Source organism: Podarcis raffonei, chromosome 13 (assembly GCF_027172205.1).
Source record: "Podarcis raffonei isolate rPodRaf1 chromosome 13, rPodRaf1.pri, whole genome shotgun sequence".
NCBI lineage: Eukaryota > Metazoa > Chordata > Lepidosauria > Squamata > Lacertidae > Podarcis > Podarcis raffonei.
The window spans coordinates 51,378,366-51,402,722 of NC_070614.1; the positions used below are offsets into that span (position 1 = coordinate 51,378,366).

At 51.7% G+C, this 24,357-nt stretch overlaps 1 protein-coding gene across 3 annotated transcripts in view; it reads right to left on the reverse strand.

The window, feature by feature from the left end:
- Positions 1 to 24,357, reverse strand: part of DNAH2 (dynein axonemal heavy chain 2) — a 136,873-nt gene that overhangs the window by 4,433 nt on the left and 108,083 nt on the right. For all 3 annotated transcript variants that reach the window (XM_053362060.1, XM_053362059.1, XM_053362058.1), the window contains exons 62-82: positions 24,190 to 24,306; positions 23,274 to 23,415; positions 22,793 to 22,962; positions 22,549 to 22,665; positions 20,738 to 20,902; positions 20,057 to 20,182; positions 19,098 to 19,246; positions 18,863 to 18,929; positions 18,426 to 18,576; positions 18,037 to 18,185; positions 17,193 to 17,326; positions 16,482 to 16,626; positions 15,636 to 15,835; positions 14,001 to 14,127; positions 8,007 to 8,193; positions 6,950 to 7,098; positions 6,136 to 6,319; positions 5,623 to 5,813; positions 3,257 to 3,448; positions 1,064 to 1,248; positions 691 to 919 (exon numbers count right to left, since the gene is read on the reverse strand). In XM_053362060.1, the coding sequence (XP_053218035.1) occupies positions 691 to 919; positions 1,064 to 1,248; positions 3,257 to 3,448; positions 5,623 to 5,813; positions 6,136 to 6,319; positions 6,950 to 7,098; positions 8,007 to 8,193; positions 14,001 to 14,127; positions 15,636 to 15,835; positions 16,482 to 16,626; positions 17,193 to 17,326; positions 18,037 to 18,185; positions 18,426 to 18,576; positions 18,863 to 18,929; positions 19,098 to 19,246; positions 20,057 to 20,182; positions 20,738 to 20,902; positions 22,549 to 22,665; positions 22,793 to 22,962; positions 23,274 to 23,415; positions 24,190 to 24,306 (3,276 nt within the window). The remainder of the gene's footprint in view (positions 1 to 690; positions 920 to 1,063; positions 1,249 to 3,256; positions 3,449 to 5,622; positions 5,814 to 6,135; positions 6,320 to 6,949; positions 7,099 to 8,006; positions 8,194 to 14,000; positions 14,128 to 15,635; positions 15,836 to 16,481; positions 16,627 to 17,192; positions 17,327 to 18,036; positions 18,186 to 18,425; positions 18,577 to 18,862; positions 18,930 to 19,097; positions 19,247 to 20,056; positions 20,183 to 20,737; positions 20,903 to 22,548; positions 22,666 to 22,792; positions 22,963 to 23,273; positions 23,416 to 24,189; positions 24,307 to 24,357) is intronic.

Genomic DNA, 24,357 nt, shown 5'->3' on the forward strand with positions numbered 1-24,357 from the left:
CATAACCGCACGTACATAGATCAGCACAGGAAGACCGACCTGAAGCCATTTTATTCCTAAACTGAGCAAATGTTTTCTCTGCAAGGTCAAAGTGGAAAAGCCTCCCCATTGTTTTTTCCTTCACAAATCCTCTCTTAAGGGTATGTCTGTCTGTGTTTGAATAGGGTGTGAGCCTGTGACCTGGCCCAGGAACTAAGTATTTATCACTACAAACGACTGGCCAGGCTCCCCAGGCAATCCAATCAAGTAACCTGCCAGACAGGAGATAAACAACAAACAACATTCAAATTTCTGTTTAGACCACCTTTTTTGTGATGTAGGTGTGATGTATCTGAGGGGTGGTCTTAGGTTACACCCCTTCTGTGATGTACGTATGATGTTTCTGGGGGTGGTCTTGATCTACTGGGTGCCAATTTCAAAAGTCTTTATAAGGCCTTGTGCGCCATTTTTCTGGGTCCCTCCTCTCTCCTGCGGGTGAGGGGAGCACCCTGTTGCAACAGATCAATAAAGATCAGGCTTACTAGCTGCTTTGCTTCTCAATATTCTCTGCTTGGCCTCTGTTATTTTCTCCTACCAATAGGGAACCTATGTAAGGACTCTATACGGGCTCTTGGATACCCCATAAGGGAAAAGGGCAATTTTTGTTTACAACAACACTTCGCCCTGTGGGTGCCCATCCTCCCTGGGTACCTTGTCCTCGCGGCTCTGCCCCGCCACTCCGGTGGGCGTGGTCTGGGGCTGCAGGGAAAGCAGCGTCTCGAAGAGCGTCCTGGCTTCGGTGATCTGGGAGGCCACGTCAGCGTTGGGGTGCTGGCCAAAGGCTTCAGGCGGGTCCATGCCAGGCAGGAGGCTGATGTATTCCTTGTAGGAGGCGATGTTGCCATCTTTGGGGATTAAGTAGGTGTCCAGCACAGAGAGCCTGCATGGGGAGGGAGGCCGGCCAGCCGGCTTGCTCAGGCAAAGGTTTCCTCCTGCGTCAGGGGACGTCTCTGTCCCGATAAACGTGCCGATCCCTGATTTCCCAGCACCCAACCTCTCCCCGCCATCCCAGGCACCAGCTCACTTGTAGAAGGGGGCAGCCACACTCTGCTCGCAGAAGTAGTCGTTGATGTAGGTTGTGAGGAGACGTCGGTCCCAGTCGTCCGTCACGTGGCCCCCGTAATTGACCCCAGCGATCAGGTACTTGAGAGCGTCCCAGGGGGTCTCCTCGTACTCATCCAGGTACAAGCTCAGGAGGTTCTCTGACACCTGGCAGGGAAGGAAGAGTCACTGGTGACAAGGGAGCACCTGCCGTAGCCACCTGGACCGGGATGTACAAGGGCGGGGTTCCCCAGTACAGACTGGCTTATCCATACTGCCCCTCGTTCTGCTGCTTCTGCCACCCTCCTGGGGGGGGGAAAACTACTCTTTAGTGCTCAATCAGAGTTAACAGGAATATGGGTTTTCCCCAGATTGCCATTTGTTCTGATGTATCACTAAAGAGCAGGTTTTTCCTTGGAAAGGAGCGGGGCAATGGGGAAACTCCTTGGACCCAAAGCATGGGTCAAGTGGGAAACTGCCAGGACTTGTGCTTTCTAGGCACACCACATGCAGAAGTGTGGATGAGCCCTGTATTTATATACAGTGGTACCTCGGGTTACATACGCTTCAGGTTACAGACTCTGCTAACCCAGAAATAGTGCTTCAGGTTAAGAACTTTGCTTCAGGATGAGAACAGAAATCGTGCTCCGGCGGTGCAGCGGCAGCGAGAGGCCCCATTAGCTAAAGTGGTGCTTCAGGTTAAGAACAGTTTCAGGTTAAGAACAGACCTCCAGAATGAATTAAGTACTTAACCCGAGGTACCACTGTATATATAACTGAGATTTATAATTGCAGTCACCTGTATATGAGAGCTATGTACATTTTGCAATTTTTTATGTGTTGGAAGCTGCCCAGCTGCCCAGGCTAGGTATAAATAATAAAATAACCAAATTATCATCAGCCCAGAGGCCCAACTGTGGTTCCCTCTTTCTCAGCAGGCGGCCTACAGGACACTTGGGGACCACCGCCAAGCCGAGCATCAAGAACTCGCCCATTCGCCAGCATCCGTCTAAAGCCCTTGTGGCCAGACCTCCTTACCACCCCACACGCCTCTGCAACTCTGGAACATGGCAGATGGGATATGGGTTAAAGGACTGGTGTGAGTGAGCCCCAGTGGCATGGAGCATGTTGGTGTAATGTGAACACATTTGGAGGTTCTGAGATAAGAGTGTCAGGTGTACTGGGGTTACCATAGCAACACCAGCAAGGTCGTGTGCATGACTGGCTGAATCGCTCATCCTCCCACTGGTTCAGGAATGTAGAGACAGGTATAATAGTCTCTGGGGCATTGCTTTCATTATGTGAAGTCCTGTCCTGATGCTATCCTGTTTGCTGTCAGGGTCTGACTGAATCGATGTGAGACAGGGGAAGAGGATGTGTGTAACCAAGTTACAGGGAACCAGGCAGAGGGCCTTCTCGGTGGTGGCACCCACCCTGTGGAACTCCCACCCACCAGATGTCAAAGAGAACAACAACTACCAGACTTTTAGAAGACATCTGAAGGCAGCCCTGTTTAGGGAAGCTTTTAATGTCTGATGCATTACTGTATTTTAATATTGTGTTGGAAGCCGCCCAGAGTGGCTGGGGAAACCCAGCCAGATGGGCGGGGTATAAATAATAAATAATAATAATAATAATAATAATAATAATAATAATAATTATTATTATTATTATTATTATTATTATTATTATTATTATTATTATTATTATTTACACAGCAGCATTAGCCAGCAGTGTGCTAGTGTTAGTAGATCTCTCTGTACATATGCATCTTTACTTTAAAGACCAGCAGTACTGTATGTAATAGATAGCAGTGTTTAATGGAGCTTTCCCCTTATCTGGGGACTCTCGAAGAAGCTGTTCTGCTGGGAGAAGGAAATCTCTGGACTCGGCTGGAGCGCTGCAGACTTTGCTGCTACATGACACGAGTCGAGGTGTGGCGAGCTGCCAACTAACTTCCACGAGTCACCGACAGGGCAGGTAGCACTCCCGGGCACTTCAGGCCACAGGGAGGGCTCGGCCGCAGTTTGTTCTGGAGTTTTCTGAGCATACACGGGAGCCTGGTGGACTGGCCCGTCAGAGCCCAGAGAAGGAAGGCACAGACAGGCTCCCCTCCAGAACCCGCCCTTTTCCTGGTCTCCCGACCCCTCCCGAAACCTTTTCCACCTCACGCCACCTCGAAATCCGAGTCGTTGAAGCCGTAGACGATGTTCCAGCCCAGCTGCAGGAACTTCTTCCGCTCCAGCAGGATGCTGTGGAAGAAGCAGAGGGCAAAGAGCAGCTTCTTGTACTTGGAGGGCTTCGTGCAGCGGTTGAACTGGGGCTCCGTGATGAGCTGGTAGAGGCGCTTCATGTTGGCTTTCAGGCCCTGTCAAAGTAAGGAGGAGAAAAGGCGCAGGCTCGTGACTGACCTCGCAGGGGGCATCAAGGAACCAGGAGGGGGTGGCAGGGGCAGCAATGGACTTGGCCTGTTTTCTGTGACTTGTCTCCCCTGTTTGAGCACCAGGCTGACGATCCAGAACCAGCCATGTTGATTAAGAGGCTGCTTCATGACCTGTTTTGGTTGCCTGGACTCCAGGAATGCAGGGAGTTTTCTTAGGAAATGGAGGGGGGAAAAGAGACCTGGCCACGGCTCTTGGGAGGGCTGGAGAGGAAGGCAGAGGCCTGAGAGCATGGTCTGGCTTCTCTGCTCTGCGCTTCCAGGGGAGCCATGTTGGGCCTAAGGAGGTGGGTTCTGGCTACAACACAAACGCAGGAGAGGCTGCAGCGCTCGGGACTTTTTAGTTTAGAGAAAAGGCAAGAGAGAGGCGACATGTTAGAAATTTGTAACATAGCATGGAGAGAGTGGATAGAGAAAAGTTTTTCTCCCTCTCTGTCTTAAGACTAGGACTTGTGGACATGGAAAGAAGCCGAATGTTGGAAGATTAAGATCTGCTTTTAAAAAGTATTTCTTCGTGCTGTGAATAGTTAAACTATGGAACTCCCTCTCACAAGAGGCAGTGATGGCCGGCAAAGCATTATTATTATTATTATTATTATTATTATTATTATTATTATTATTCAAATACTTTTTACTGCTTTTTTGTAACAACAACAAATAAAATAAATACTCTTACATTCAAAAATTTGTATGTCTTCTTATTTACCCTGCGCCTTATTGCACCCGGACTTCCTTCCATCTTTTTACTCCAATCCTTTTCAAACTTTGCTTCTTTTTGGTTCCGAATCTTATAAGTCAATTTTGCCAATTCTATGTATTCAAACAATTTTGTCTGGATGGCCGGCAAAGCTTTAAAGGGGGATCAGACAAAGTCATGGAGGAGAGGGCTTTCAAGGGCTCCTAGCCCGTGATGTCTCTGGTCTGCCTCCACAGTCGGATACGACAATGCTTCTGAATACCAGATGCTGGAAGCCACAGGAGAGAGGGCTCCTGTGTTCGAATCCTGATTGAGGGTTTGCCTTTGGGGCATCTGATTGGCTACTGTGAGAAGAGGAGCCTGGACTAGATGACTGGCTCTTATTGTGTACAGTGGTACCTCGGGTTAAGTACTTAATTTGTTCCGGAGGTCCGTTCTTAACCTGAAACTGTTCTTAACCTGAAGCACCACTTTAGCTATAGGGGCCTCCTGCTGCCGCCGCGCCGCCAGAGCATGATTTCTGTTCTCATCCTGAAGCAAAGTTCTTAACCCGAGGTAATATTTCTGGGTTAGCGGAGTCTGTAACCTGAAGCGTATGTAAGCCAAGGTACCACTGTACTTAAACTAGGCATAGGCAAACTCAGCCCTCCAGATGTTTTGAGACTTACAATTCCCATCATCCCTGACCACTGGTCCTGCTAGCTAGGGATAATAATAATATTATAATAATTTATTATTTATACCCAGCCCATCTGGCTGGGTTTCCCCAGCCACTCTGGGCGGCTTCCAACACAATATTAAAATACAGTAATGCATCAAGCATTAAAAGCTTCCCTAAACAGGGCTGCCTTCAGATGCTTTCTAAAAGTCTGGTAGTTGTTCTTCTCTTTGACATCTGGTGGGAGGGCGTTCCACAGGGCGGGTGCCACCACCGTGAAGGCCCTCTACCTAGTTCCCTGTAACTTGGCTTCTCGCAGGAAGGGAACCGCCAGAACTGCCCTCAGCGCTGGACCTCAGTGTCTGGGTAGAATGATGGGGGTGGAGATGCTCCTTCAGATATACTGGACCAAGGATGATGGGAGTTATAGGCCAAAAACATCTGGAGGGCCAAGTTTGCCTATGCGTGACTTAAACAAACACACACACTTCCCCCCAGTTTTTCCTCAAACTATACATTTGCTCTATAATGCAGGAGGGAAACAACCTGACGTGAAGTTGCCAGTCTGGAGTAAAGCAGAGGGGAACTTTTAACTTGACCCAAGAGGAGAAGGAAGCCTGTGGCTTTCGTAGGGCTGGGCTGGGGGCTTGGGCGTGCCCCCCCCCGGGGAACAGGTGGTGGGAGAAGGAAATGATGAAAGAGCCCCCCACCCCACCCCTTTTGGCCACCTGGCTCTTTTGCTCTCACCGTGGGGGGCTCCGTGGTCATCTTGATGCCGGCCTGCAAGATGGAGATGGGGAAGTCCGGGTGGGGGCTGGAGCTGAGCCACAGGCGGAAGGAGGGGTGCGGCTCCTCCACCTGCAGCTGCTCCACCAGCTTGTCCAGCTGGGGCATCCAGGAGAGAGAGAGGTGGCAGTTGGCCAGGAAGACCCAGTTGCCTGCCGGGAAAGAGTGGCCAAGCCAGGTTAGAGGGTGGAGAGGCCCCACAGCTGCTTGGCGGGGGCAGGGGGGGCTGAGCTGAGCAGGATCTATGAAGGAAGACTCAGGGTAGCAGGAATGGCCCCGCCCCACTGTAAGCTAGAGATGCCTCCAGAGCAGCCGTTCCTCTCCAGAGGTTGTTGGATTACAACTCCCATCATCGCTGGCCCCATGATGGGAGCCCCAGAAGACCTAGAGACTGGCCACAGACGTTGCCCATCTCTGCTCCAGAGATCTGAAGGGGTCGGGCAGACGCAGCAGGCTTGCCCGTTTGGGACCCACCTTGGTGGACGCCGTCTTTGATCATGCGGGTGGCGATGGGCGCCTGGCCCTGGCCCAGCGAGAGGGCTTGGAAGTGCTGCGCCATGCCCGACTGCTCGGCCAGCTGCAGCAGGGAGGAGGTGGGGTCGACGCCAGGGGACAGCACGAAGATCAGAGGGGTCTTGGTCGTGGAGTCATCCACCACCTGCGCCCAGAGATGGGAAGAGAAGGACAAAATGGGGAGGGAAATCATTCTAGGCCACCGAGTAGCTGAGGCAAGACAGGATGGGGACAGTGACTGTGAGCTCATTCCCATATCGATGAATTATATGGGGGGGGTGACACTCCTATTACTCCTGCCTCAATCCAGCTGCAGAGACCATTCTCCAGAGCAGTTGGGGGGAAAAGAGTATTGATACTGAAGTAACGCTACAAGCACCAGAGCATCAATACTCAAGCATGGAGCATCAGTACATGAAAGGAGGGGGTTATATACACAACAGAACCATTATTTCCAAGACCACCTTCATCACAAGACTGGCAAATCTGGAACTACACATGATAATCAGATATCACTAATACTCTTTATTCTGAAGACAACGCTTATTCTCCCTTTTTTCTCTCATGACTTGGGACTTTGTCATTTTAACCCATGTGCAGCTGTATTCATTCCACGTGCCAGCTTTATAGATTTGCTCTTCTTCTTTTAATTGTCATCTGCATTTATAACTGTTCTGTTTATATGCATTATAAAATTACAAAAGAGAAAGAGAGAGAACATGGGAGTGGGTAAGGGCCTAGGATTCCCCCAAGTGCCACAGACGCTGCCACTCACCGACTTCATGTTGAGCACTGGTGGCTCAATGAACTGGGAGCCCAGGTTAGAGACGATGAAGGCCGTGACGCAGAAAGCCACGCGGTCTGGCCTCAGGGACCGGACGACCAGCATGCGCTGCATCTGGTTACAGGAGTTCTCCCACTCACCTGCAGGGGGCGACAAGGGGTGGGTGGGGGGAGACCACCTGAAACTGAAGAGGGGCCCAGTGGGTGGGCTGTAGAGAAGGCCTGGCATGCCCACCAGAGCCAGGGGTCGCCCCCCCATCTCAGCTTCACTCCCACATCTCCAGTGCATAAGGAAAGGGGAAGCGGTCCTAGAGGGATTATCTGCACCAAGAACACCCCTTTTCAGAGGCTTGGGGCTTCCAAAGTATGCTGGTACAGGAGCTGTAGTGTTGCACTAGGACCTGGGAGCCCTGGCTTCGAATCCCCATTTGGCCACAAAGCTCCCTGGATAACTGCCTCTCAGCCTAAGCCTCTCAGCGTTGTCCTGAATAACTGAGGAGGGGGAGGGCCTGGACGTGAGCTCCTTGGAGGAAAAAGGTAGGATATAACTTTTGGATCTTTACGGCCGCAGCTCGAGTTCAAGCCGAGGCTGCAAGATTCCCCGGATGTCACAGGACCAGGGGCATCTTACCCACAGAGGCTAGTGGCGCCAAGTTCTGGAGGGCGCCAGGGAGAGGCGGAAGCTGGATGCGGCACCTCCCAGCATCAACTCGCTGCCCTCGCCTGCCTCTGCCATGCCGCCTGTGCCAAAGCAGCTGAGCCAGGAGGTGCCGCATCCAGACTCCAGGGAAACGGGGAGCGCTGGAGGGAGCTTTGCACCATGGCACCAGATATGCTTAAGATGGCCCTGCACAGGACATCAGGTGGTTGTCAGGCGGGTGGGCTAGTTTTGGATCCAGCCCGCCTGCCAGATCCAGTGCTCCAACTCTGTTCTGGAGGATGGCAGTTAACCCATTTCCACTGGACCCCCTCCCGGTTTTCTTTAGGGAGGGCATGGGCACCATCCGACGGCAGGGACTGCGCAGCTCAGCAGAAGGGCGGTGCCTGACCTGGCAGCATGGCCTTCTCCGGCTTGGAGTTGGTGTACCAGAGGTTCCAGTCGCGAGGGTACTGCTCAAAGGAGTTCATGATGCCGTGGAAGTTGGTGAGCTTGTCCAGCTCAGTGATGTTGTCCCAGTAGACGTCGGCCAGCCAGCTGGTGCAGGGGTTGTCCATCTGCCCTTCCCTGTCCAGCACCTGCAAGCAGGAAGGGAACGACGGAAGAATCAGGGCAGGTTTTCGTTGAGAGTGCTTCTTCCCACAACACAACAGTTCAACTGCGGAACTCCCTCCCACAGGAGGCCATCAGCTTAGATGGTTTTAAAAGAAGCAAATCCATGGGGGAAGAACAGGCTATTTGATACACCTTTGCTTTCAGGGTATTTGGGGGAGGCGAAGCAGGCCTCCCCGTATACCAAGGTATTTCTGAACATCCGCCATCTTCTCCAGAAGGGCTGGGATGGGCCCAGCGTCCTGGGCGTGAAGGGCTCTGGTCAGATTCTGCCCACCTCTGCTGCATAGCGAGAGACTCTCCTCACCAGGGGAGGAATGGCACAGGCAAAGCGGGGAGCATTGTGGGTAAAATATGGTTGCCAGAGAGAGGGCCCCTGGAGAGGGCCTTGGCAGCAAATCTGGCCATGGACACACACACACATAGTCACCTCAGGAATGGCACTGAAAGGTGTATAATGCCAGGTGTGCCCAGGTGGGGGCCAGCCTCGGACCTCAAGGTGAAAGTAGGGAGAAGGAAAAGTATCTGGCCATTTCCCAGCCTGCTCTGGGTTTCCCCTCAGGAAACATATAGGGAGGAGCAGGTTGCAGGAGGTTAGGGTGGCTTTCCCCTGCTCCTTCCCCCTCTCCATGGCTGTCCTGCTAGGCGGGGAGCCATTCTTGCTCTCTGGCCCGTTGTCATGGACGGGGCTTGGCTGAGCTTCAAGGGCCTCTCAGATTACAAAGCCAGGCTCTGGGAAAACCTCCCAAACAGCTCACCCAAGGACCTGCAGGACGGCCAAGCTGCATTCTGCCCCTGACTGCCCACACGGCATGCCTCTGTTGTGGGGCAAGGCCTGGGGAGATTTCTTTTTAAAAAAAATAATGTAAGATTTTATTAAAGCTTTTTCATAATGCAATAAGCTAAAAAGAAAATCTAAATAAAAGCAGAACAGGAAAGAGACAACATCGAAGGAAAAACAAAAATATAAAAGAAAATAAAAAGAACATAACAGACTTTTGATTTTCCATCTGTCAGTTACGTAAAAGAAATTATTTGAAATATTCTTTCTAGAATGACATCCAACTGATCTACCTTCTGTTAGGCAATATTTCCCCAATCTTACAACCCAAATGTATCAAATTAATTCAGTTTCCTTTTTACACAAGAAGTCCAAAAGGGATTATCTAATTATTTTTATTAATAAATGTCAGCAATGGTTTTCGCCTCCAATAATTTCAAAAACCATTCCTCCATATTAAACAATAAGACGCCTTTCCATCTTTGTCCACGCAAGTGTCTCTACTGTGATCGTATATTAAAATAATATTCCATAGTTCTTTACATTATATATTCATTCGTTTTCACCCAGTTCCTTATCTCCTGTTCCCATTTCCTGTTGCATTTGCCGTAGTTTTCCATCTTGATTTTGAAAAAACACAGAACACAGCATCTGCATTTAAGCTCTTGCTCACTAGTATCTCCAGGGTGAATTTGACAACCAAGATTTACGTATTGGCTATCATCAATCGCCACGTAATTATCTCCATCAACAACCTGCCAACAGAAGACATTCAGTCCGCCATGTTCCTCTACCGGAAGTCAAGGACCAAGGAGATTTCAACCTTTTGGGGGTACTACACATCCATAGGGACTGCTCCTCTTGGTAGCCAGCCCAAACTCTCTCCCCAGAGCGGCTCCTAGCAAACAAGCCACAGAAGCTTCCCTTGTCAGGGCAATGGGGATACATGGGGGGGGGGGCACGCAATGGTCAGGGCGGTGCTGATTCAGCAGCAGGACCGCCACTGATCCAATGCTCTTCATAAAATAACACATCACCCCCAGGGAGATAATGATCTGGCCTATTGGCCAGGAATGTTTCCCCACCCCAGCCCTATATGGGGCGTGGGATGGTGTCAGAACTGTCGTCTACTGGATTAAAGGACGGGGGACAATTTCTGAAGCAGCAAAAGGCAGAAGAAGCATCCCCTGTGTTGCAGGAATTTATGTATAGGTTGGGGGGGTTGTCCCTCCAGCAGATATCATGCACATGCAGCCCACTACCAAAACCAGCACAATCGCTTTTGTGACTTTTGTGATTTGTCCCCACAAAACACCCCATCACAGTTTCTTCCTATCTATCCAAAGGGCCTTTGCTGCACGATACCAAATGTAAGAATTCACTGATCAATGGATCTCTGTTCTGGCTCACTGGGAAAACTTCAGAAATTCATATAGACATGTGAGCTGAGCTACTCCGCAGCCCCTCTGCCTGAGTGATAATCCCTGGCCTCCTGATACCTGAGTGCCAGACAGGTAGCCATTCCAGAAATAACAAAGCCAGATGAAGACAAAAGGGTGTGATTAACTTGGCTGGGAAACAGGGAAATGTAAATATCGCTTTTGTTTCACTTGATGGGTGTTTGGTGGAGGGCAAGGGGAACCATGGGGCAGGGTCCAGGATGCTCAGATTACTGTCACCAGACCTCCCCTTTCATGATGTAACCGTTATGTAGTTTGGGGGGGTGTAACATGGGGATTAGCAGCTAATAAAAGTTTGGGGGCTCTTTTGTTTGGGGCCTCCATCTTGTTCCACCTGGCGGCAGGTGGGAGTCCTGTCGCGACAGTCTTCAATCAAGACCAAGCCTACTGGCTGCTGTTTTGCTCTGGTATTCCTGGCTGGTGTCCTTGTTTTTTGTCCAAGGGAGCCGTCAGAGTTCTCCTTTAACACATGGTAGCCTGCGGCGAAGAGACAGGGGTTGTTGGGATACTGCCAGGGAGACAAAGTCCATCATGAACTTTCGTCGCCTCCGGTGCGTCCATTGATCTCCCGTAGACACGCAGTATCAGCAATTAGCGACATGAGCTCCAGAAATAGCTTCCCACATTCTGGAACTGATGCATGCTCTTATCAGCAGATAATGCACAGTGTAAGATGCATGCAGGAGAGCATATTTACAAGTTTATTCAGCGTTGGTCAGAACAAAGAAAAAACATGACCGCCCGCTTCAGCCTGAACGCCTTTCAGGGGTGCCATGGGTGGCAAAACGGCTGGAATCTTTCCATGGGCCAGCGCATGAGCTTCAGATGGGTGCTGCACCTGGTCATCAGCAGGGAGCAGCACCCTCTAGGGACAAGGGCCCATAGCAATGTCCCCTGGCACAAACAATGACGGCCGGTTATGGCAGGGAATCAGCTGCCTGAGCCTTCCTTCAACACCAAGGCCCTGCCAGAGCTGCAGTCTTACACCAGCTGAGTCCAGACACTAGCAATCTTGCTGGAGCCAGCCAGACAGTCAGAAGGAAGACGTCCGACATTATTTTGAGACCATGTAGGAACCATGTAGAGACATGGGTGGCACTGTGGGTTAAACCACAGAGCCTAGGACTTGCCGATCAGAAGGTCAGCGGTTCGAATCCCCGCAACGGGGTGAGCTCCTGTTCCTCGGTCCCTGCTCCTGCCAACCTAGCAGTTTGAAAGCACGTCAAAGTGCAAGTAGATAAATAGGTACCGCTCCGGCGGGAAGGTAAACGGCGTTTCCGTGCGCTGCTCTGGTTCGCCAGAAGGGGCTTAGCCATGCTGGCCACTGACCCAGAAGCTGTACGCCGGCTCCCTCGGCCAGTAAAGCGAGATGAGCGCCACAACCCCAGAGTCGTCCGTGACCGGACCTAATGGTCTGGGGTCCCTTTAGCCTTTACCTTTAGGAACTGGTAAGATTGGCATCTGCTTGCTCTATAGGCTTGGTGGGCGAAATCTTCACAGTTTCCCAATTTTCACAGAAAATTGTCTCTCCAGTGAGGAAGAGCCTTGAGAAGCCTTTGTGTTGGGGGGGGGGGACTCAATGGCAACCGTCAAGGTAACCGGGAGAACGTTGTTTTTAGACTCGCCGCCTCCCCAGCCTAGCTGACTTTCTTTTGCGTGTTGATTTCTCCTTGCAGAAATGACATTTTCTCCACCGGCGCCATGCTCAGGCAGTGGGAGAAGAAAGGATAACAAAGGAGGGACCCAAGAGGATAAGGAGAGGTAAAAAACAAAGATGACTCTTCTTTTTTGTGTGTGTACGGGAAGTTATTGAAAGCGGGGAAAGGGAAAGGCAAATAAGGTTGAAAGGACAAAACCCGAGGAGAACTGCTGCATAGCAGACACGAGGGGGGAGGGAATGCGAGACCAGAGAGAAGGAAAATCTGCCCTGGACCTGGGCAAGGCAGGAAAGAAAGGGCCTAGGCCTTCAAAGCTGTATGGCGGGGGGCAACCCATTTCTGGACGCCTCCCTCTCGCTGCACAGAGAATAAATCTAACAGTACCATAAATTAGATTACACAAATCTGTTCCGTGCTTGGAATGCTGTGCATTGCATAATTCAATGGAGTGCAAGGCTCTATAGCTCTGGGGTTAGAGCACTGGCCTTGTAAACCCAGGGTTGCGAGTTCAGATCTCGCTGGGGACTTGATTATGCTTGCACAAGCGATAACTTCCTAAAGTCTCTGCCCATTTGATGCTGCTGAGACATTTGTTCCCGCTATCCATACCACTGCCATGCTCCTTCTTTGAGAGCCGGTGTGGTTTAGCAGTTAGTGTTGGACTAGGATCTGGGAGAGACCAGGGCTCAAATCTGCACTCAGCTATGAAGCTCAATGGGTGACATTGGGCCAGTTAGTCACTCTCAACTTAATCCACCTCACAGGGCTGTCGTGAGGATAAAATTGTGAGGATGAGAACTATTTACACCACCTCGAGCTCCTCGGAAGAAAAGTGGGATTTAAACACAACAAACTCACTAAATAAAAATAATAATTCTGTGTACGCTGCTGGTCACTATATGTTAAGAAAGATACTGCAGAGCTGGAAAAGGGCAAGCAAAATGATTAAAGGGCTAGAGAAGCTTCCCTATGAAGAAAGGTGGCCAAAATTTGCTTTTTTTTACTTTAGACAAGAAGACAAGAGATACACAATACAGACACATACAATTGTACATGGTACAGAGGAAGCAGATAAAGAGTTTTCCTCCCTCTCTTATAATACGAGAACCCAATGGGCTCATCCAACAAGATCTTTTTTGCAGGGAAAGATTCAAGACAGAGAAAAGGAAAGACTTATTCGCATGGCGCGTTGCTAAACTATGTTTTGCTACGGCAATAATTGGCGTTAGCCACCAATTTGATGGCTTTAAAAGAAATTAGACAAATTTATGGGGGCTAAGGGACGCAGGTGGAGCTGTGGGTTAAACCATAGAGCCTAGGGCTTGCCGATCAGAAGGTCGGCGGTTCGAATCCCCGCAATGACGGGGTGAGCTCCCGTTGCTTGGTCCCTGCTCTTGCCAACCTAGCAGTTCAAAAGCACGCCAGTGCAAGTAGATAAATAGGTACCACTCCAGCGGGAAGGTAAACAGCGTTTCCGTGCGCTGCTCTGGTTCACCAGAAGCGGCTTAGTCATGCTGGCCACATGGCCCGGAAGATGGACGCAGGCTCCCCTGGCCAATAAAGTGAGATGAGCGCCGCAACCCCAGAGTCAGCCACTACTGGACCTAATGGTCAGGGGTCCCTTTACCTTTACCTTACGGGGGCTAAGGCTATCAAGGGCTACTCGAAATGATGGCTATACTCTGCATCCAGGACCAAAGGCAGTATGCCTCTGCATGCCCAGTTGGTGGGGATGAGGAAGGGGTGAGTGCTGCTCTCGCACTCAGGTCCCCTTGTCCGCTTCCCATAGGCACCTGGCTGGCCACAATAATAGAAGGCTACTGAGCCAGCTTGGCCTTTGGTCTGATCCATCAGGGTGGCCCTTGAGCTCTTACCACTCCCCCGCGCAGAAAGAAGTTGTACTCGTCCATCTTGAGGTTGCCGGAGACCTCCAGGATCTTGGCACACATCTGGAAGCTGAAGAGCAGCTTGTGCCGCTCAAAGAGGCCTCGACAGGTGTACCTAAGAGAAGCCACACAGAAAACGGAAGGAAGGGTTGGAGCTCAGAGAGAACTCACAGCAGCCTCCTTTCTCAGATAGTCTTTTTTTATTTTATTGATACACCAAAAAAAGGAAAAAAACAAAACAAAAATACAAATAAAAACAGTGATACAGACAATATTAATTACAAATCAATAAAGGAAAAAGCGGTCCTTGAACTATAGACCCGACCTCTCGTCTATTCCTTATTTCAATTATATATTATTTGTTGCCAATACACTTTTATCATAGATTAACTAATTGTTGGTTTATCTGAGGTCTCATATCTTTCAAAGCTACTACTGAAGTTATTCAAATGCTGCGACAGAGTTTAAAGTGCTATAGTTGTTTTTCAAATAAACTTTGAAGACTTCCCATTTTGAGACAAATTCCTGTTTTGGTTTGTTCTTTATTTTTTTCTGATAAACTGTCTAACTCCACATATTGTTAGCTTTGGGATCCATTCATGAATAGAGGGGATTTCATCACTTCCATTTTGTAGTGATAAGAACTCTTGCTGCCACTGTGGCATATAAAAAAATACTTTTCATCTTTTGCGGAATATCAAATCTGTAATCCCCAGAAGATAAGCTTCTGGTTTTCTCATAAAGGAAATCTCTATCATTTTTTGTAGTTCTAAGTGGATACTCTCCCCAAATGCCTGGATTTTCTTACATAGCCACCACATGTGATAGAAAGTGCCTGATTTGTCTCCACACCTCCCGCAGTTGCTTGGGACACTTTCTCAGATATTCAAGAGGGTGAAAGCTGAACTTCCAGTGCCTGTCTGGAACAGGCATCCTGTGTTGGTGCTGACCTTTAAAGCCCTAAACGGCCTCAGTCCAGTATACCTGAAGGAGCGTCTCCACCCCCATCGTTCAGCCCAGACACCGAGGGCCTTCTGGCGGGTCCCTCATTGCAAGAAGCAATGCTACAGGGAACCAGGCAGAGGGCCTTTTCGGTAGTGGCGCCTGCCCTGTGGAACGCCCTCCCAGCAGATGTCAAAGAGAACAACAACTACCAGACTTTTAGAAGACATCTGAAGGCAGCCCTGTTTAGGGAAGCTTTTAATGTTTAATAGGTTATTGTATTTTAGCGTTCTGTTGGAAGCCACCCAGAGTGGCTGGGGAAACCCAGCCAGATGGGCGGGGTATAAATTATTATTATTATTATTATTATTATTATTATTATTATTATTATTAGTGTTGTTTGTGCTGTACTTTTGTACTGTTTTATTGTTGTTAGCCGCCCTGAGCCCGGCTTCGGCTGGGGAGGGCGGGATATAAATAAAATTATTATTATTATTATTATTATTATTATTATTATTATTATTATTTTATATATGGACTATATGGGGCAAGTCTGAGGATTGCAGAGAACTTCTCCCAGTTCCTCAGGAAGGAGACCCCAAGGGCAATAATTGCCAGGTGCAACAGGGAAAGGAGTGGTGGCAGTGGTTGGCTGCCCCCTCCCTGCACGAAGTGGGTTACCTGTAGACAGCATAGGTGTGGTACTCGTTGAGGAAGCGGATTCTCTCGTCCAGCTTGGTGCTCCGATGGCTCTTGTTGATGCTGAGGTTGAAGAGGTCGATGTAGGCATCGAGGGAGAACTGGTACATGGGGTCGATCCTGCCCATGTCGTTGAGGACGAAGAACAGGATGGATGCCCTCTGAGCACATGGTCGGTAGGCCTGGCGAGAGCATGTGCGGCAGGTGAGTTGGCAAGCAGCTGGAGGGCAGGAGCAGGATGCCCACCAGGAGATGGGGGGGGAGAGGAGCCACTGGGGGTGGATCAGCCATGGGGTGAGGCCTTTACCCCAGCACACAAACCACTCACTCCCAGAGAAATGACCTTTCCTGCAGAACCAGTACTTCACCAGTCAAAGAGCAAGTTACTAGCCCCTATGGACTGTGGAGAAACCCAGGAGGGGTTCAGGCACAGCATCTGTACCCACAAATCTTCCTCAAGACCCTCACTTCGGGGGGGGGGGTTCCACCTGAAGTTTATGAAATAATGCATCACCTGGAGAAAGTGGATAGAGGAAAGTTTTCCTCCCTCTCCCATCAGACTAGAACTTGCAGACATCCATGAAGGTGGATATGGGAAGATTCGGGACAGACAAAAAAGAAAGTGCTTCTTCTCACAACACAGAGTTGAACTACGGAACTCCCTGCCACAGGAGGCAGTGATGGCCAGCAACCAAGAAGGCGTTAGAAGAGGATTTAGAAGAATTCGTGGAGGCAAGGGCAATTGGGGGCCACTAGCCACAATGGCTATGCACTGTCTCCATGGTCAAGGGCAGCAATGTTTCTGAGTACCAGAAACCATCCTCTCACCTCCCGGGCAGTGTCGATTTTGATCTCCGTGGTCTCGCTGGTCTCCAGCTGCTCTGTGACCTCGGTGGCTGTGACCTTCGAGGTTTGGAGTGTGTTCACAAGCTGCACATCATCCAAGAGGGAGCCCGTGGCTTCGTTCAGCAACCTGACAGTGGAAAGCAGGAGAGGTGAGCCCAGGGAGGGGGTGTGTGCAAGCGAGGGTGGAACACCTGTGCCCACTCCCCAGAGGGCCTGAGGACCAGAAGCAGAGCCCTGCAGCTTTGCCCAAGAGGCAGGGTGGGAAGGATGCCTTCCCTGGGCTGGAGAAGCCCCAGATGATGGAGGAGGAGGTGGGGTCTGGGCCTGCAGAACTGTCGGCTGAGTTTATGGGGAAGAGAGGAGAGGGAAGGGCAGACTTGCAACATGATGCTCAGCCTCCACAAAAGGCTGGAGACCCAGGGGGTAAAGGGAGTGCAGAAAACAGCAACCACCTTCCTTCTCCTGGTCAGTAAGGACTGCCACGTATCACCCCACAGGCCCAACCACACAGGCTTTGTGGCCTTCACTGCCAGTTCCTTCAACTTTGCTGAGGTTGCAGCAGATGCTGTTTTTCAGCCATTGTTTACATGATGCTCTTCAGACACAAAACATCTGCACACACACAAGTGACGAACCCTCAAAAGGATCCTATTCTCCACAGCACCTTCATGTCCCCTTGCCCAGCCCCGTTACCTCAGGATCTCGTCCTCCAGCTCCTTCAGCTTCCTTTTGCCGGCTGCGATGTTGAGGACCAGGTTGTCCTTCTGCTCTTCCAGCTCGGGCCTCTCTCTCCGGACCACAATCCCCAGCAGCTGAGCTTCCAGCCCCTGAAGAGGCCCAGGACACTCAGTACGGACCCCTCTGCCTCTCCCCCCATCGTCTGGCATGAAGGAAGCTCCCCGCCCCTTACGCCTGCTCTCCTGGCAATTCTTCTTCCCTCCTGTGAAGTCTTCTCCACGGGGTGGAATCTGTCTCTTTCCAAACCACCCATCTCCTCCCACCTCAAATCCCAGGAGCCGGAAAGAATTCCCAGCATCGAGGCAGCGAGAAGCCAGGATCAGGCCAAAGGGGGCCCGCCACAGCCCAGCATCCCATTCTCACCAACTGTAGTGATCAGGTGGGATTGCTATGAGGAATTATAACAAATATAGAGTACGCTATCTGTGTCAGCAATGAAAGCATTGCGTTGACTGGGTTTAAACTATTTTGATACGATTCTTGATCAATCCACACCTCTGCATCCCTGTTCCATTTCTCCTGCTTGACAAGTCACGTACACAGCCAGGTGCCAGTTCTTGCATCCTGGGCTGTGAAAGACAGTGGGCAGCTTCTTTGAAGTAGCCTTTCCAATATGTTAATCTCAGGGTGTTAATCTTAGGGCCTAGAAATAGTTTCACAGGAAGGTGATAAAGATCCCTGTCCTCCTTGCCATCCAAAAAACCAACCAGATGCCCCGATCAGAAGCCCATGAGCAAGACAGGAGCCTAGCAGCAGCAGCAGCAGCAGCGGCAACGCTCTCCCTGGTTGTGCTCCCTACCTGCTCTTTGACAGCAAAGTTGACGATGGTGGTCTGGGAGGACGTCTCGGGTGTGTAGTGTGGGTTGGGGAGCTTGGTGGTGAGGTAGAACCGGAAATCGGGGTGGTATTCCACTTCCTTGTCCCCCAGCCTTATCAGCAGGCGGCCGCCTACAAAGACACACAGGTCAGGAGCAATATAGGGCTGGGATTAGGGGGTCTTTCACCTGGGCCCTCTTTCCCTCTGGACAAGATGCCAGCCCCTTCCCAGGAAGCTGGCATCCATTCCCCCATCGAATTCCTCCCCCCCCCCCGCAACCTCAAATCCCAAACCTGGATGAAATACACAATCAGCTTGGCCCAGAAGTCACCACCTCCTTTCCCAGCAGCAGGCAGAAGCCAGGCGCTCACCCACTTTGGTGACGGACTTGTTGAGGATGGGGGCCAGTGTGGGGTCCAGCTCCTCCTGAACGTTTTGCAGCAGCACCGGAGTGCCAAACTGGATGGCCGTCTCCAGGATGCGCATATAGTCAGGCATCTGCAGGTCAATTATCTTGAGGCCCTGTGGGAGGCAGAGGGGGCGGGAACATGAGAGGGCCACCAGAACACCTCTCTGGCTGCCACCCACATCAGAGAATCTCCCAGGCAGGTAAACAGATGTTGGATCCAGCTGCTAGACCAACATTCGAATGCACTTCTGCTTCGAAGCAGGAACAGGGGGCTGGAACTGAAGGGGAACGAGCATTTGTATAGCCCTGCAACAGCAAACAGAGAGGGGGGTGCAGAAATCATAGGGCAGGGGGTTCAAACCTAGAGCAGCAAGCATCTGCAACGGAGCTCCTCCTTACTTTTTTGGCTTCCATGTTCTTGATCCACTTCGTGGCCTGGCACTGGGGGTCGATCATGAGAGGCCACCTGGAAAAGACACATTGGGGCTTGAGGCGCGCTGGGGCCCCTCGGCATCTCACCTTTGGACCTCTGGGTGCCCCCCACCCCCAATAGATGATCCAAGGGGAGAGGGCCTGAAAAGCCTTCCTGGGGGTTCAGGGAGCCCTGAGCTCCCTCTCGGAGACCGAGGCTCACCGGTTGCCTCGTGTGACAATGATCCCGTTCTCGGTGGAGAAGTTGTCGGAGGGCAGGCCCTGGATGTTCCAGTTGCGCACGATAGTGGGGTTGGCGAGGAAGCTGTCGCAGGTGAAGCGGGGGCAGCAAGGCACATGGAGCTCTCGAGTCTGCAGGTGGGGAGCAGAAGCAGGGGAGCCAGTCAAGCCCCACTCAGAACGGCCTGCTCTTCCCAGGAGCGGAAGGGGACCAACACGGCTTCCGAGCTTCTCACCGGTCAGCCTGGCCAGCTGACACCCTGGGAGGCTGACACCGGCTATTTGTTTACAGTGATAACTCGGGTTAAGAACTTAATTCGTTCTGGAGGTCTGTTCTTAACCTGAAACTGTTCTTAACCTGAAGCACCACTTTAGCTAATGGGGCCTCCTGCTGCCGCTGCACGATTTCTGTTCTCATCCTGAAGCAAAGTTCTTAACCCGAGGTACTATTTCTGGGTTAGCAGAGTGTATAACCTGAAGCGTATGTAACCTGAAGAGTATGTAACCCGAGGTACCACTGTATTCCATAAAATTTATACCCCATGTGGTGGCAAAAAAACCAAACAAACGTCAAAGTGGTTTGCAAAGAGAATAAAACCATAACATTATCAGTAAAAGCAACGTTCAAAAGATGAGATCTGCAGTCAATTCAAAGCAAGATCAGAACTCACATCAACATTCTACAGGTCTTTGCAGGCTGGCCTAAAGAAAATGTTTTCAGCAGGTGCCGGAAAGAGCACAGCAAAGGCTCCGGCATGATGTCAATAAGCAGGGAGACCAGAGTGTTGGTGCTGCCACGCTAAGAGACTGGTTTTTCACCATTGCAGAACATGTATGGTGCGGCACGTGGGGCAGTGCCAGCTCCTTGCTGCCAGCCTCGTGTCCTTCCACCTAGGGTGGGAGGGAGCAGCTGGCCTCTCAGGAAAGGGCCACCCGGCTCACCTGCTTCATCCAGATTTTCGAGACAATGTCATCCCGGTAATTGGACAGGAAGGGCCCCATGTAGGACACGAAGGCGGCCGCCAAAAGACAGTCCCCCACCAGGTAGCCTATATCTTCCTCCAGGCCCTGCAGGGGAGGAGGAGGAGGAGGAGGAGGAGAAGAGTTTGGATTTGATATCCCACTTTATCACTACCCGAAGGAGTCTCAAAGCGGCTAACACTCTCCTTTCCCTTCCTCCCCCAAAACAAACACTCTGTGAGGTGAGTGGGGCTGAGAGACTTCAGAGAAGTGTGACTGGCCCAAGGTCACCCAGCAGCTGCATGTGGAGGAGCGGAGATGCGAACCTGGTTCCCCAGATTACGAGTCCACCGCTCTTAACCACTACACCACACTGGAGGAGGAGATCAGGGGAAGGACGGAGCCCAGGATAGGGTCCCCCTTGCAAAGGGGCCCTTGGAGATATTAAAAAGCTGCCACAATCTCTTTTCTTGCACCCCACATTCCCTTCATCTTCTGTTCTCTCAGCTCAGCATCTTCTGTGCCCTGTAGCCTCCCCTAACCCCCTTGCATGTCCCAAGGCTTTGGTCTCCCTTGCTGGGTCCTAGAAATGGTCCTGTCAAAACTGGACGCCCTGCTCCAAGGGACAGACAGGGGTGTGTGGAGCAGCCCCACGGGTCGTACCTTGACTGTTTCCTCCCAGCGGATCTTCTCTCCCGCCAGGCCCGACACCAGCTTGTCAGCCCGGTCCAGCTTGATCTCCATCTCCTCCGACTTCTTGCGCAGCTCCTCCTTCTGGGCCAGCTTCTCCTCGTACTCCTTCTTTAGCATCTCCAGCTTCTCTGCCACCTGAGCAGGGGTTGGGGCGAGGGTGGAGAGGAGGCCTTAGGAGCAGGTCCGTTGCCAGGGCCTTCCTCACTGGGAAGATGCCTACAAGGGCTGGCCTGGGGTGATGCACAGAGGGAACGCCCTACCACCGCCATTAGACAATAGGGCCACATCTTACACCGAAGTCTGGTTCAAATGCACATACCCAAACTGCCCTCAGTCAAGCATCCTTAGCCTTCTGGAGCCAGCGTGCCAAGAGGGCCTTGCACCCCAGCTTTGAAAGCTCTTTTTGCATCAGGAAAACCCAACAGGCACATGAAGGGACTGAGGCTCACAGAGCTTTCCTGAGAAAAACTGCTGGAAAAACTTCCTTTGTCTTCCTACATGCTTCCTTCCTGCTTGGGCATCCTTCTTTCTCTTCAACATGCTTCCAAGCTAACCCTCACGTGCATGTCTGAGTTCTGCAGCTCAGACACCACTTCTGAACATACCGTATTTTTCGCTCTATAGGACGCACTTTTCCCCCTCCAAAAATGAAGGGGAAATGTGTGTGCGTCCTATGGTGCGAATGCAGGCTTTCGCTGAAGCCTGGAGATTGAGAGGGGTTGGTGCGCACCGACCCCTCACGCTCTCCAGGCTTCGCACACCTCTCCGCAAGCAGCGGGAGCCCAGCGCTGGGCTCCCGCTGCTTGCGGAGACTTGCCTGCATGCTGAAGCCTGCGCGCGCTGAGCTCAGCGCGTCCAGGCTTCGCGGACCTCTCCGCAAGCAGCGGGAGCGCTCCCGCTGCTTGCGGAGACTTGCCTGCATGCTGAAGCCTGCGCGCGCTGAGCTCAGCGTGTCCAGGCTTCGCGGACCTCTCCGCAAGCAGCGGGAGCCCAGCGCTGGGCTCCCGCTGCTTGCGGAGACTTGCCTGCATGCTGAAGCCTGCGCGCTCTGAGCTCAGCGCGCCCAGGCTTCGCGGACCTCTCAGCAAGCAGTGGGAGCGCTCCCACGGCTTGCAGAGAACTGCCTGTTTGCGGGCTGGGGTCGGGGGAAGTTCGAGCTTCCCCCCGCCCCAGCCCCGCGCCTGGGGGGGTAATAATTTTTTCCCCTTTATTTCCCCCCCAAAAAACTGGGTGCGCCCTATGGTCCGGTGCGCCCTATGGTGCGAAAAATACGGTACATTTTGTACTTTTGTAACTTAGAGAGCAGTTTTAAACCTGCCTTCGTTTTGCTAGGGTAACTGCTGCTTCAAGACCTAGATTATGTAAGTAAACGCTACTTTTAGTTCTTCACATGTGTGTGTGATTGTTGTTTTTAAAGGGGGAGAAAAGGGGTGAGACCAGGAAAATCCAGTCTGCCTTAAAGCCTCCTGGTTTATTAAATCAACCTTGACTTCGCTTCCAGGTTTAGCTGCAAAGGATGGTACTCTGCTGATCTCACAAACGTGAGCAAGGAAGGACAATAACTAAACAATATATCCTCTCCAAGTGTCTAAATCCATTCCTACAGCTTGGATTTAACTCACAGAATTTCAACCAGCCAGACTTCAACTGCATGTGGTGGAGATGCCACAAGTTAAATGTGTATAAGATGTGGTCGCAATGCAATAAGAAGAGAGGCCAAGAGTCTCCATGACTCCTGCGGCCAAACCGCACTCCCGGATCGCCCTCGGAGGGAGACTGACCTCTCGGAGCCTCTCCTGAGCCTCGGCCTGGGCGGCCTGCTTTTCTGCCAGCTGGGCAAGGGCAGCATTCATTCGAGCGCGTTTGGGCTCCACCACACGGTAAATGCGGCCGTACATCTGGGAAGAAGAAGGTGGGGAGAAGAAGGATGGAGTGCAACCTGCAAGGATCGAACCCCAAAGCGTCTTCCCACCATGCAAAGAGCTGCTGCCGGGCCCTTCCGCAGCTGGAGCTTTTGATGCTCACCTCCATGGCTCTAACCCACATGCACAGGGATTTGGCAGCCACCGAGACGCGCCCAATGATGTCTGGCTGGAAGTCCGGCTGAGAGCAGTAGGCGCTGATCTTCTTGAGCACCTTGTCGGAGATGTTGTCCTTGTCAAAGTAGACCAGCTGCTTGATGAAGTTGGGCTCACCTGGAGAAGCAGAATCGGGATCGGGGAGCTAGGAGATGCCAGGAGAGCCCTTTTGGGTTGTGCTGATGGCACTTTGGACTTCTGCAACCAGGCCCCACAGAGTGACCAAAACAGGACAGTTCTGGGAAGCCCAAAAGCAGGCTGTCTCTAACCCTGGCGGCAAATGCCCTCCCAGAAAAGAAGAGGTCTGGGGAGGGGGCAGTGGGAAAGGTGGAAAGGATTCACCCCCTCTTTGCTGCATCACAGTCTAGATCCATGTTATCTGTCGGCACACATGTTGTCTCTGGGCTTGCCTTAGGTTCCTTACTTACCCAGCTGCTTCTTGGCTTCGGCCCAGGTGGGCTCGTTGCCTCGCAGGATCATGACCGCCTGCATGACTGTCTCCACCAGGGTGGGAGGGCGGCCGTAAGACTTGATCTCGGTCAAGTCTTTCTTGTTGAGCGATTCCAAAGCCTGGGGGGAGGGAAAGGAGGGCGCAGGGGCCTTTCAGAAGCGGCTGCTCCAAAGGGAGAGTCAGGCAGGGAGTCAGAGCATGGAAACAGGAAGGAAAGGGGGACGCACACACCCTTCTAACCCTTGGAGAGGAATGTAGAACATCCTAAATCTCCAGCCATCACCACCCAGCTGGGAAATCCCAGCATGTTGGGGCTGCGCAGGGAGGGTGGCGCCAGAGCATGCACACAGGCACAGAAGGCTGTGTGGTTAAGAACATTACAACAGCCCTGCTGGATCCGCCCAATGGACCATCTAGTCCAGCATCCTGCTGGCACAGGGCCAACCAGATGCCAGCGAGGAGGATCTGCCAGCAGCTGGCATTTGCAAGCATTGCCGCCTCCAACAGTGGAGGGAGAATACAGCCACCCTGGCTAGTAACTTCCGATAGCCCTCTCCTCCTCCTTCGCGAATATCTCTAATCCTCTTTTAATGCCAAGCAGGTTGGTGGCATTACTGCCTCCTAACAGGGAAGCTGGGAGAGCGCCAATTTGGTGGAATGGATCTCTCTGTTTGTCTAGAGTCGGTAAGAAACACAATGCTGTTGTTTGAAGTGAAATAATCATTCGCATTGCAGCAGAAGAACTCTGCGGGTCACAAATCCTGCCCGCCCCAAACTCCGCTGTGCTGTTTGGTTCACCAGAGATCTGGCACAGCTCTTATCGGCTGCCTAACTTAGCAGACCCTGCAGCCCGTGGGGCAGGGCTTCTACAATGTCCCTCCCCTTCCTGCTACCTTCATGGCTTCCTCCAAGGCAGGCATGGCCTCCTCCAGGTCCCTCTGGGCGGTGTCCGCTAAAGCTTTGCACTTAATCTCCTCGGCTGCAATCTTCTCACTGTTGGCTGACACCATCTGTGGGGAGAGGGGGAGGGGGAGGAGAAGTCTCAGCACCAGGGGTTCTCA